The following is a 13052-nucleotide window of genomic DNA, read 5'->3' on the forward strand; positions in this document are numbered from 1 at the left end:
AAATTCCAGAACAGTCGATCAATAAAGTACCAAAATCTCGTGTATAATGCGCATCCCCCCCCCCCCCCCCAAAAAAAATTTGTCAAAAGTCAAGTGTGCATTATACATAGGTATAGGGGCAAATGGAAATAAAACTGAGAAGAGCCAGAGCCCCGCATCATGTGCTCGTTCTGCAGAGGGACGACAGAGCACATCTTGACCAACTGCATTACTGTGTCGTACATAGCCTGCACTGCATCCTGCCGCAAGACTCTCCATCGCATAGTGAGGGCAGCTGAGGAGATCAGAACCTCTCTTCCCTTCCTGCAGGACATTTACAGCATCTGCCTATTATTTACCGTAATTTCTTGTGTATAATGCGCATCCCCCCCCCCCCCCCCAATTTTATTTTTTTGGTCAAAAGTCAATAGTGCGCATTATACATAGGTATAGGGGCAAATGGAAAAAATCTTTCACATTTTATAAATGTATGCCGCCATGTAGTGGTTATGAAAAAGCTGTACACTTTCATTCCAAAATGCCACCGCCACCTCGTGGTTTTAAAAAAAAGTGTAGCCTACACTTTCATTCCAATATGATAGGGGTACGGATGCCTGCATATATGTACAGTTGTGCTCGTATGTTTATATACACTGGCAGCATTTGTGAAATATTTTTTTTTTAAAATATGACTGATTGAACAACCATCATTAATTTCTTCATGCTTATGTTTTGTTTAATGATAATGCTTTTCTGAAATGCTTGACAGTTTAATTTGAATCCTATTAAAATAAAATGTGTTTCGCCTAGTCCTTCATGTTTTCTTTAAAGAATTGTACCCATCTTACAAATTCTGCCTGGGTAATCAAACATATGAGCACAACTGTGTGTTTTCTAATTTAGTAAATAAAAGTCGGCTGTGAATTTCAAAATAAGAGCAAGTAAATTAAAAAAAGTGTTCAACTAAAGTTCTAAACTTCAGAATAATTATTTGAAAAAAAACTAACAAAATACTGATACTTCATGTTTTGATCATATGCAAGCATATAAGCAAAATCATGCATTGTAAAAATGCATTATACATAGGTAGAAGGGTTCTTTCAGCCTTCACCGGAGTTTAACGACCTGGGTTTGTCGCTGCATGCCACACCCCACCTAGAAGCTTCCCGGACAACCGTGCTGCTGATTCACAACCAGACACGGAATGACGTTCACATCCCCAGATCTACTAGGCTTGGCCTCTTGATCTGCTCAGACTTCCACGACTTCAATCTCACGGTCTCCGTGATTAGTCACCTTCCACAAGACCTCTTCCCATTGGATACCTCTGGTGGAGTACGACTCACTGTTCCTTCGCGACACATTGCTCTTGTTCCAGTGGGACCTACTGAGGGTGATGACATCATCAGAGTGGACCTAGCTACAACACCTGGTGATCCAGACGCTCAGTATAATGCCAGCTGCACCCGAAAGCGCGTCTCCCGCGACTTCACCCACTCCTTCAAACACTTCGTGAACCAACTCGCCGCCACCGGTAACGTCGCCCTCTCCCTTATCCTAACTTTGAAACCCACGTGCAGTAGGCCCTAGCGGATGCTGACACCCTAAGTTCCGATGACGAACGACAGCGTTTGAGGGATGTGCTAATCAAACATGCCGGGTCATTCGCTAAAGACTCACTCGACTGCAGCCTAACTGACTTGCACATGGTCCGCACTCCGACCCCTCCAAAACAACCGCAACCAGTTGACGATCTTACAAAAGAGGGGACTACACCGGTAATGCCAAACAGGTCCACCAGGCATCGCTCTTATGACACAGGACCTTCCCTCAACCTTTCGAGCCAACTCGACCCCCTTATAAATACTTCAGTTGCGCCCTTCGAAACGGATTTTGTGGACTCTGCATTTTCAGCCATCATGCTGAGCTTCCAGTCCAAAATCCCCACCACACGACAACGCATGGCTAACGAAGTAACCAATTCCTGGTCGCTAAGCAACACACTAAGAGTACCCATCTTAGTTCTCGAAGCTTCCAGTGCAACCCTTAACTGAAATAGGCAGATCATAACCTCTCTGTTGCCGCTGCTCTAACGGATTATGCTCACACACGGATTGTTACCATATTGATGAATGACATGCTACGTGAAATCTCTTCCTCCATAGATAACTTAGCAATGGGTAGAATTCCTCCATACTTGGTACCCCTCAGCTTCGTCGAAAGCATCCTTTCTAAACCTCTTGCCAGCCCCATGAGCCCTGTTCAAGCCCACTTGGCGTTTTCTCTTCATTACCTGTATCCCAGTAAGCCGTTCATCCGAGATGCAGCGGATGGGATTTGCGGCCTGAAGCTCATGAAGGATGGGTTGCGGTGTAGAGCAGAAGCTACACCTCGCTAACAGGTTACGACTACTCATGCAGAAATTGTTGGCTCCAAATGGCTAGTCAACACACCAGTACTACGACCACCACGACACTGCAACGAGACTCGCCCTGCTAAATCAAACCATGTGGCTCGACGTCCCCAAAGATGCCATTTTGTGTATTGAGGACGTCGCCCTCTACCACCTGCCAGCCGACAATTATGAGAGCGAAATCGAGATTTCTAACTTTTTCGGACAGTAAAAATTGGAGGTTGATCCTGAGACTCAAACAGATTAAATTTGAAGGAACTCAGGCGATTGATATCACCCACATTGACAACACCCTACGCACCATTAGAACTGAGGGCAGAACACCCGAGCTCCCGCTCATGCACTCCTGGTCCCCAGCAGATAAAACTTACTGCATGACTTTCGTCATCGCCTACATGCTCTATCGAAAGACTCAGAACTTGCAGGGTCTTCTAAACCAATGCTCAAATGTACGACCCAAAATTATCCGTAGGAAAAGAATGACTGAACCCGAACCTAACCCCATACAGACAGGGGAGGAGGTCCTCCTTGACCTCAATTTCCCCCCGTACCTCTCTACCCCTTTTGAATCTAGACTAGGATTCTGCTCTCCCCAAGATTAGAACCTCAACTTGGCACCTTCCCTCTCCTTGATTGATGTGTCGGGTTCTACACCTGACAGCTGTGCCCCCTATGTTCCAAGTTACAGTTAGCTACATTTTCTCTCTCTTTCTTTCTCCTCCATAGAGCCGTGTTGAGTTTCTCCTCTTGTGACTTTTACTGAGAACTCTACACCTAGTTAATGTTTACCCCTAGTTTTAGCTTCGCACCTGTCCCAAATTACTGGTCTCACTGCCATCCCAATATACACACCTACGCCCATCTATCCACACACGCCAACCCTGACACCGACACCTATTTGCACATGTAGGCAGACCTTAAGTAAGAAGTTGCCATGAACAACTGTTATAGCCATAAGGGGGGTGATATGCACTAATGTTGTACTTTGATAACTGCATTGCTGTGTGTGTTCCTGCCAACCTGTGCCATCTTCCAACGAGACGTCGCCTAGATCCGCCATCGAGCCGGACTGAGCCGGACTGGGCCAATGAAGGGGGGGGGGATATGTAACGGACACTCTCTCGCCCGATGGCACTATGACCCCAAAAAAACTCCAGACCAAGCGACATCACTATTGCCCCCCCGCCGAGGTGGACGACCATGGAGCACGGCATATTCAACTTCGCACACAGACGTTAAGTGAATTACAAGCCTAAGCATCAAAGCAGAGACACAGACACTGGTTTAGAATGTGGACGCTAAGTGAATTATAAGCCCATGGAGCATCAAAACTGAGACAAGGGTTTTTTTTTTTCAACTGGTTTTGCACTAGAATGCTAAATTAATGAACTTCCACCACCAGCCAGCCTGGAGAGCGTCGACAACAAAGACTTCTCCTTCCTGCTGTGCACCGTGACATCTGCACATCTGGCTGGGACAATGGACGGTACGACACAGGTGGCGGAAAGCCACTGCAAACCCGGATTAAAGGTCAGATGAGAAAGATGTTATGGGGTCAGTTAGAATTCATATTGCCATTGTTTATATTTTATGTAATACATGCACGTAACTTCCAGCAAGTTTTCAACCATAGTTTAGCTAAAAATGTGGGTTTTATGACGCATATTGAGTCCTCCCCGAACATACTCGCAGCTCAAGACACCGTGGTGTGGTTACTCTATCCACCCCAAGGGCTACCAGAAGTGACGTTGCAATTGCCAAACACAACGCGCTACACTCTATATGCAATGGCGAGCAACGTGTTGGAATATGTGGAGGAGGAGGATTTCGACGTACAAGAGCACCCAACTGAACTTGGCATCGTCAAAGCGTACATGTTTGAGTCGATCAGGATGTCGGAACTGACAGTGACGACGACGAGCAGCCAAGTAGCAGCTGTACAACAGAAAAAGAGAGTGGCCACTGGCTCGATGTGACGATATGTCAAAAGCCTGTCTTTTTATACGCATTCTGCATCATATTTATCGTTTTAACTGCTGTATATCTGCCATATAATCCCTTTGAAATGGCAGATGTGGTTTGTAAAGGGGTTCTAGAGTTATCAAGAAACATTTTAAAATCTTTGTTCTCTGACCTTTAACTGATCACAGTCTTCACTGAACTTGAATGTGATCTAATATTTTAAGAACTTTACATCAACGCCACTAGTGACTGTATTTCTGAAAACTTGAATGTCTCGTGTCAAATCTGTTGTCAACTGAACCGGATAAAATGTTTCACCCCACAACACGAATGCCACATTGCAAATATTAGTGTTCCCAGAAATCACATACACTTGAAACATTCGTTACCGGGATTAAAGAGGATGGGCGCGTGACAAGGCAAAGCGGAACAATGGGGTTTAAACCACAAATTATACTAAAATGAAATGCGATTCTAGAGGCACGGTATGCCTTCCATTTGGTCAACAGGGGCCAGCCTCGCTCTATGAAGCGAATAAAAAAGGCCGAAGCTCCTTTGTCTCGCTCTCTCACATTTTCGCTCGCTCTCTCACTCTCTTGTTGTTCCACCTGCCGAAGGTCTGGCCCAGCCCGGGGAGCCTACAACCTCTCACCACAAATTGGCGGAGCCTGGGAGACAACTGCTTGACAGTTTAATTTGAATCCCCTTAAAATCAAAGTAAATGTGTTTCCCCTTGTCCTTCATGTTTTCTTTAAAGAATTGTACCCATCTTACAAATTCTGCCTGGGTAATCAAACATATGAGCACAACTGTGTGTTTTCTAATTTAGTAAATAAAAGTAGGGCTGTTAATTTCAAAATAAGAGCAAGTAAATTAAAAAAAAGTGTTCAAATAAAGATCTAAACTTCAGAATAATTATTTGAAAAAAAACTAACAAAATACAGATACTTCATGTTTTGATCATCCATTCATCCATTTTCTGAGCCACTTCTCCTCACGAGGGTCGCGGGGGTGCTGGAGCCTATCCCAGCTGTCATCGGGCAGGAGGCGGGGTACACCCTGAACTGGTTGCCAGCCAATCGCAGGGCACATAGGAACAAACAACCATTCGCACTCACAGTCATGCCTATGGGCAATTTAGAGTCTCCAATTCATGCATGTTTTTGGGATGTGGGAGGAAACCGGAGTGCCCGGAGAAAACCCACGCAGGCACGGGGAGAACATGCAAACTCCACACAGGCGGGGCCGGGCATTGAACCCGAGTCCTCAGAACTGTGAGGCTGACGCTCTAACCAGTCGTCCACCGTGCCGCTGTTTTGATCATATGCAAGCATATAAGCGAAATCATGCATTGTAAAAATGCATTATACATAGGTAGAAGGGTTTTCCAGAATTTTGAGGTCAGCATTGGGGATGCGTATTATACATGGGTGCACATTATACACGAGAAATTACGGTAATTGACATCTATCAGTCTGGAAAGGGTTACATAAGCCATTTCTAAAGCTTTAGGATTCCACCTTACCATAGGGATTACATTACTCTTACGTGTAGATAACATGGAACAGTGCTAAACCTTCCCAAGAGTAGCCGGCCGACAAAGATTACCCAAAGAGAACAGCAATGACTCGTCCAGGAGGCCACAAAGTAACTCAGGACGAATTGTAAAGAACTGCAGGGCTCCCTTGCCTCAGTTAAGGTCAGTGTTCATGAGACAACAATAAGGAAGAGACTGGGCAAAAATGGTAAAAAGAACAATGGCAAAAAGAACAAAGACTCATCTTACTTTTGAAAAAAATAAAATAAATATTTCAATGACTTTTAGGAGAATATTATATGGAGTGACGAGATGAAAGTTGAGCTTTTTGGAAGGTGTGTGTCTCGTTACATCTGGCGTAAATGTAGCACAGCATTTCAGAAAAAGAACATCACACCAACTGTCAAACATGGTGGTGGTATGTTTGATGGTCTTGGGCTTCTTAGCTCCTTCAGGACCTGGACAACTTGCTGTGATTAATGGAACCTTGATTTCTGGTCTTTAACAGAAAATCAGTTTGTGACCTCAAGCTTGAAACGCATCTCCATGGAATCCAAATTGTCATAATTATGTGGTTTTGAGTTGCTAATTTGGACCCAGTTGTGGTTTACTCAATATCATGTCGGGATACTTATTAAGTGATTTTTCATTCACGTCACATACACAGATCCACACACTAATTGACAAGTGTGTGAAGTGTAGAGCATGAGGTACTGCATCCACAAGTGAAACTGATTTTGTGTTCTGGGCTCCTCTTTCACAAGTAGCTGTTTGTCACGTCGCAACACCGTTAGCGCCACCCTGTGGTTGTCATGGTAATGAAAGTCAAAGTTACACTTCCATATCAACATCCTGGTCAGTCTCCTCCGAATTTGAATTAAAAGACTGTATCAACTTGAATTTGGCATCGGTATGAAAGCTTGCAATACTTTATCACTCTCAATGATAACACCGTCTGAATATTCCTAATATGACCGCATTACGACAAAACTGTGCTTGCTATGAAATTGTTGATATACCATGTTAACTAAATAGGCAACAGTATCAGCAAAGTTATCACTAATCACAGCAAGCAGCACCAGTCTCCTGGTTGAAAAGTGCAATTGGTAACATGCTGACAAAAACATTTGATCCCAATTATCTCCACCCTCTGTGGACAAACTATCCCTAGAGTGAAACAGCTATCAATGAAGATGTGATTTGTGGAAGGAAGCCACTCACCAGAGATGATCCATGTATGTGTGCAAAACACACACCCCTCTCCCTTTCATGCCCAAATTGAGCATTTCTGCACTGCAAACTGCAGCTGTGCCAATTGCAACAGGAGCTCTGGAATCAATATATAGAGTTCTGTCAAACGTGCATAAGTGTATGAAAAACCTTTTACTTAAAAAAAAAAACAAAAAAAAACATACCTATTATTAACAAGTGTAACAGCACAGGGGTCACCCTGTTTTATGTCTGGGAGTCCACTGGAAGGCACTACCACACCTGGAAGCATGAGATCTGTAGACAGAAGTTACTCAGCTTCTTGATCATCTGAATCAAAATAGAAACATCTGTGCAGTTATTGAAAAAGAAGATTACCGGCTCCTCCGATCATCTTGTGAAGAACAAGAGGCCATGTCCTGAACGCAGGCAGGACAGCAGGGTAGCGCCAGAGCATATAGACTATTACAATATGAAAATGCACATTTTAATTGACCTCCTTCACTTTGAGTATTCCATGATTTTCATACGGCAGAGTAAGCTTTTAATCACCTGTAGGATAAAGCTGTTTATCCACTTCAAAGAAGAGCGGGTTTTTATGACCTACATATAATGTCACAGCGTCTCCCTTGTGCGCAAATATCTTCACAACATTGAATTCCTCTTTGTTCGGGACCAGCTCTGTTAGTTCATCAGAAAACAGGGTAGGGAAGGCTGCTGATACGTCAGCCTTGAGCTTTCTCCTGAAGATAATACAATCCAACACAGTATTTTTAAATTCATTTCATAGCAGAAATGGGTACAGTATTGTTAGAAATTACTGGCTGCACGCTTACACAACACTGCATACACTTTTGCTTGATACATCCCATTACAGATACACATCCAGATATCTTTATAAACATATAATTGCAGTACACTGAGTCGCACCGACACAACAAACGCACAACATATCAACATCATACAAACAAAGGTGTAAGCAGTGTTGTGTAAGAGTACAGCCAGTAATTTCTAACAGTATTCAAAAATAAGTATTTTGTTTAGAGTAAACCAAAAATTATCTTTTATTTCTTCTCAACAGATGAAGAAATTAATAGCCAACTAGAGCAGTTTGTGCATTATTTACGTGGGACTCACTGGGAAAAGGTCAAACTAAGCTGTAAAATTTAAGTGGAAACAAAACTTTATTATTTTTTACTAGCAGCTATTGAAATACATTTTTAAAAATCTTTTTGAGGACTAAATGACAGGATAGCTACTGACATTTTGCAAAAAGCACAGGCCGTCACTCACCTGTCGGATCCCTTCATTACGATGTTGGATTTAACACGAAACGGTTTTGCAAACATTTTATCAGAAAATGAATCAAAATCAAATGGGGAAAACTGTAGAAATGATATTACATGCTAGTAAGGAAAAAAGAAAAAGCCTTTTTGCAGCTGCCGTGTGTTGCGTTTAACAGTCCGGTGCGTATTTAGTTTCGGCGTGAAACAACAGCACCGGTGTTTTGGTTCCGCTGTTTGGACTGCACAGACACCGAGCCCAAAAATAGTACGAATCCACCACCACAATCTCTATGCATTCCAGTTGCTTCGAGACAACATGTGGTATGAGTCATGACTTGTGGGTGAATTACTTAAACTGCATTTGAAAATGTTCCTCTCCCTTACAGCTACTATCACTGGATGTTGTCTTATTTGCTCGAGGTGCTTCATCTCCATGGAATCCAAATTGTCATAATTATGTAGTTTTGAGCTGCTAATTAAGACCCAGTTGTGGTTTACTCAATATCATGCCGGGATACTTATTAAGTGATTTTTCATTCACATACATTCACTTCACATAGACAGATCCGCACACTAATTGACAAGTGTGTGAAGTGTAGCGCATGAGTTACTGCATCCACAAGTGAAAATGATTTTGTCTTCTGGGCTTGTCTTCTTTCACAAGTAGCTGTTTGTCACGTTGCAACACCGTTATCTCCCCCCAGTGGTCGTCATGGTAATGAAAGTCAAAGTTATATATCAACATCCTGGTCAGTCTCCTCCGAATTTGTATTAAAAGACTGAAGACTGATTTTTCATTCATTCATTCGTCTTCCGTTCTGCTTATCCTCACCAGGGTCGCGGGCGTGCTGGAGCCTATCGCAGCTATCTTTGGACGAGAGGCTGGGTACACCCTGAACTGGTCGCCAGACAATCGCAGGGCACATATGCACATATAGACAAACAACCATTCTCACACACATTCACACTTAAGGCAATTTAGAGTCCTCAATCAACCTACCATGCATGTTTTTGGGATGTGGGAGGAAACCGTAGTGCCCGGAGAAAACCCATGCAGGCACGGGGAGAACATGCGAACTCCACACAGGTGGGGCCGAGATTTGAACCCCGGTCCTCAGAAATGTGAGGCAGATGTGCTAACCAGTCGCCCACCGTGCCACCACAAGTGATTTTTGTGCATCATATATAAAGCACATGCTTACATCAGACCTTATTTCCTGGAAAGTCATAGCTGCTTGCAGGAGTCATTGATGCAAGTTGGGAGAGTGAAGATGTGTCAGATCAGAAAACTTCCTCGTTTTCTCTGCAATATAATAAATTGTCGGCAATACAAGTATGATTTTTGGATTCCTTGAATCATGCTTTTATTATTTGGGAAAATAATAACCAGACCAAAGCTTAGTTTTATTTATCAGGAACAGCATTTGAGTCATCAAAAAAGGCTTCTTCTTGTACATTTTGTACAAAGATAAGGGGCAGGAGATTACTTGGGTTGTTCCCAACATCTGGTCAAAATTTCATGTCAATAGCACCTTTGGAAATAAATTAAGTGAGAAAAATGGTGACGTGTTAAATACTCATTTTAGCCTGTGTGTGTGTAAAAGTGGACTGATGCATGAGGCTCCCTATGATTATGTCATTCGAACTTTGCCTCATTCAAACAGCAGATGGTTTTCATCGGTCTTCAATCATCTTTCATCGGTCTTCAATCATCATCTTATTTTCAACAAACGTTTGTGGTGGCACAAGTTGCAGGAGGCAATCTCTTTTTAATTTGCAAATCTTTTTTTAATTTACCTGGTCCATTTATAAAATATAAAACGGTATAAAACAGCACAGTGGACGACTGGTTAGAGCGTCAGCCTCACAGTTCTGAGGACCCGGGTTCAATCCCCGGCCCCGCCTGTGTGGAGTTCGCATGTTCTCCCCGTGCCTGCATGGGTTTTCTCCGGGCACTCCGGTTTCCTCCCACATCCCAAAAACATGCATGGTAGGTTGATTGAGGACTCTAAATTGCCTTAAGTGTGAACAGTGCAATTAATCTATTTTAATAAGAATTTACTAATTTCAACCGACAGTCAAGATATTTAAATTAAATTATTAATATATGAGAAAAGCCAGCACACTCTCGCAGCCTCACTCTGACCTGTTAGCTTAGGCTTAAGGAACTTTGCTGACTATTTTGGGGTATCCACCCCTGGATAATAAAAAAATGACCATCCCTCGTTTGCTAATAACCGGGCTAGACTATCAAACAGAGGCAGAGCAAAGGGACCTCTGGCAGCTGAGAGGATACAGAAGAGGTGCTGAGTTAATATTTCTGCACGGCAGGTTTGTTTATCACCTGTTTTTTTATTTACATTTAAAAACTAAAACTTCAAACCGATAAATTTAGTGTTGTAATAACATTACAAATACAGTGCTGTGGAAAAGTACTGGCCCCCTTCTCAAATTCTTATATTTTTGCCTCGTTTCCCCACTTTAAGATCAGCAAACAAATATAACCCAAGTGATCTTAAAATGCTGTTTTTAAATAGTGATTTCATTTATTAAGGAAACAAAAATCTGTTCAAAGTTACCTGGCGCTGTCTGAAAAAGTAATGGCCCACCTAAACCTAAAAAATGGTTGGGCCATCCTCAACAGCAACAACTGAAATCAAGTGTTTTCTATAACTGGCAATGATTCTTTCCTGTCTCCGCTCTTTCTTGATGAATGTTTTAATTAAATAAAAATGGAGGGTTTTCAAGCATGAACGGCCTTTTTAAGGTCATCATTCAAGTCTGGACTTTGACTAGGCCACTCCAAAACCTTTTTTTTTTTTTTTTTTTAAAGTCATGGTGGTGGTGGTGTGTTTTAGATCAGTATCCTGCTGCAGAATCCAAGGACACCTCAGCTTGAGGTCACAGCCTGATGGCTGAAAATTCTCCTTCAGGATTTTTTGTTAAAGAGCGTAATTCATTATTCCATCAATTACAGCAAGTTGTCCAGCTCCTGAATCACATTACCACCATCATGTTTGACTGTTGGTATGATGTTCTCTTTCTGAAATGCTGTGCTACATTTGCGCAAAATATAACAAGACACACACCTTCCAAAAACATTCATCTCGTCAGTCTATATAATAGTCGCCCAAAACATTTTTGCCCAGTATCTTCCTTATTGTTGTGTCATGAACACTGACCTTAACTGAGGCAAGGAAGGCCTGCAGTTCTATACATTTTTGTAATTGCATGCCATTAGAAATGACCATGTTTGATAGCTGTACTCTTGAATGTAAGTAAAGGGGGAGCCTTTGGTCATACTGGGAGAAGCGGGAATGAAAAGTGCAGGACAATACAGGACCATAAAAAAAGGCTTCCTGTTGTTTTAAAATACTTTACAAGCTTGTAATCACAAGCAGGGATAAGTTTGTTGTTGTTTTCCTAGCCCCTCTCCTTCAGGAATTGTACATCAAAACTTGTGATTTGTTTTCTAAGGCAACATAATCATGTTATTGTCATAATAATTTAGGCTTTTTTTGCCAAATGTTTGATATTTCTTCTTGTGTTCTCCGGCCAGAAATTCTGCAGTACACCTCCAGCCAACCAGAGGCTTCCCTGATCTCCCAAATAAAAATTGTATTTGTGGAAATATGCGTTTGCTAGATTATTGTTATTTTTCCGTTGTAATAATGTTTCTTTATTTCAATGCTTCTTACTTAATTTTACATAAACCTGCTTATTTTCCAGTATACAGTACATGGGTTGCACCCATGTAAATTGGACCAAATCATTGCTTGTTCCAAGCAACTTGTGATGGCAGGAGTGTGACCTTAGTTTAACTCTTTAACTCAATCCACCAAAAACAACAAACAAGAGCCAGTAGCAACATCAAAAGAAACTGTTTGGCATGGGAAGTGGAGATTTGGCACATTTTACTACTATACTAGGGTCGCGGGCGTGCTGGAGCCTATCCCAGCTATCATCGGGCAGGAGGGGGGGTACACCCTGAACTGGTTGCCAGCCAATCACAGGGCACATACAAACAAACAACCATTCACACTCACATTCACACCTACGGACAATTTAGAGTTGTCAATTAACCTACCACACATGTTTTTGGGATGTGGGAGGAAACCGGAGTGCCCAGAGAAAACCCACGCAGGCACGGGGAGAACATGCAAACTCCACACAGGCGGGGCCGGGGATTGAACCCTGATCCTCAGAACTGTGAGGTAGACACTCTAACCAGTCGACCACCGTGCCGCCCCTTTGCAAGCTACATATTTAAAATCCCAGATCTCATTTTAACACTGCCTCCCAGTGAGAACATGTAGCCACCTTTCACACATGCATTCTTCTTGTGCCTCCCAAAGTTCTCCTTGAGCAGCTCCAGCAGCACCATCAACATATGCAACTTCTGTCATCCAAGTGCTGCAACTGGATACCTATGAGATAATTTTATTATTGTATTATTTTTTATTTTTTAGGGTTACAATTAATCAGTGACATTTCATAATTAATCAGCTGACTGGCACGTAAATGACAAAATGTTATGAGTTCAATTTCCTTTCACAAAACTAAAAATGGCACAACACAAAAGTTTTATCCAAAATGTAGTGTTTATTGACATAAAGAAAAGACAAAACAAGAACTATTCACATTTGAGTAAGTTTACTTTCTTGGT

At 42.3% G+C, this 13052-nt stretch overlaps 1 protein-coding gene across 3 annotated transcripts in view; it reads right to left on the reverse strand.

Annotated features, from left to right (window-relative positions):
* Nucleotides 1-8566, reverse strand: part of eif2d (eukaryotic translation initiation factor 2D) — a 36249-nt gene extending 27683 nt beyond the window's left edge. For 2 of the 3 annotated variants that reach the window (XM_061678840.1, XM_061678848.1), the window contains exons 1-5: nt 8394-8566; nt 7653-7843; nt 7479-7562; nt 7307-7397; nt 7113-7220 (exon numbers count right to left, since the gene is read on the reverse strand). In XM_061678840.1, the coding sequence (XP_061534824.1) occupies nt 7113-7220; nt 7307-7397; nt 7479-7562; nt 7653-7843; nt 8394-8449 (530 nt within the window). In that variant the 5' untranslated portion in view covers nt 8450-8566. Of the gene's footprint in view, nt 1-7112; nt 7221-7306; nt 7431-7478; nt 7563-7652; nt 7844-8393 lie in introns of all 3 variants that reach the window. The other variant, XM_061678857.1, reaches the window with a different exon arrangement.
* Nucleotides 8567-13052: the final 4486 nt, after the last annotated feature.

Source organism: Phycodurus eques, chromosome 1, assembly GCF_024500275.1.
Source record: "Phycodurus eques isolate BA_2022a chromosome 1, UOR_Pequ_1.1, whole genome shotgun sequence".
Classification (NCBI taxonomy): domain Eukaryota; kingdom Metazoa; phylum Chordata; class Actinopteri; order Syngnathiformes; family Syngnathidae; genus Phycodurus; species Phycodurus eques.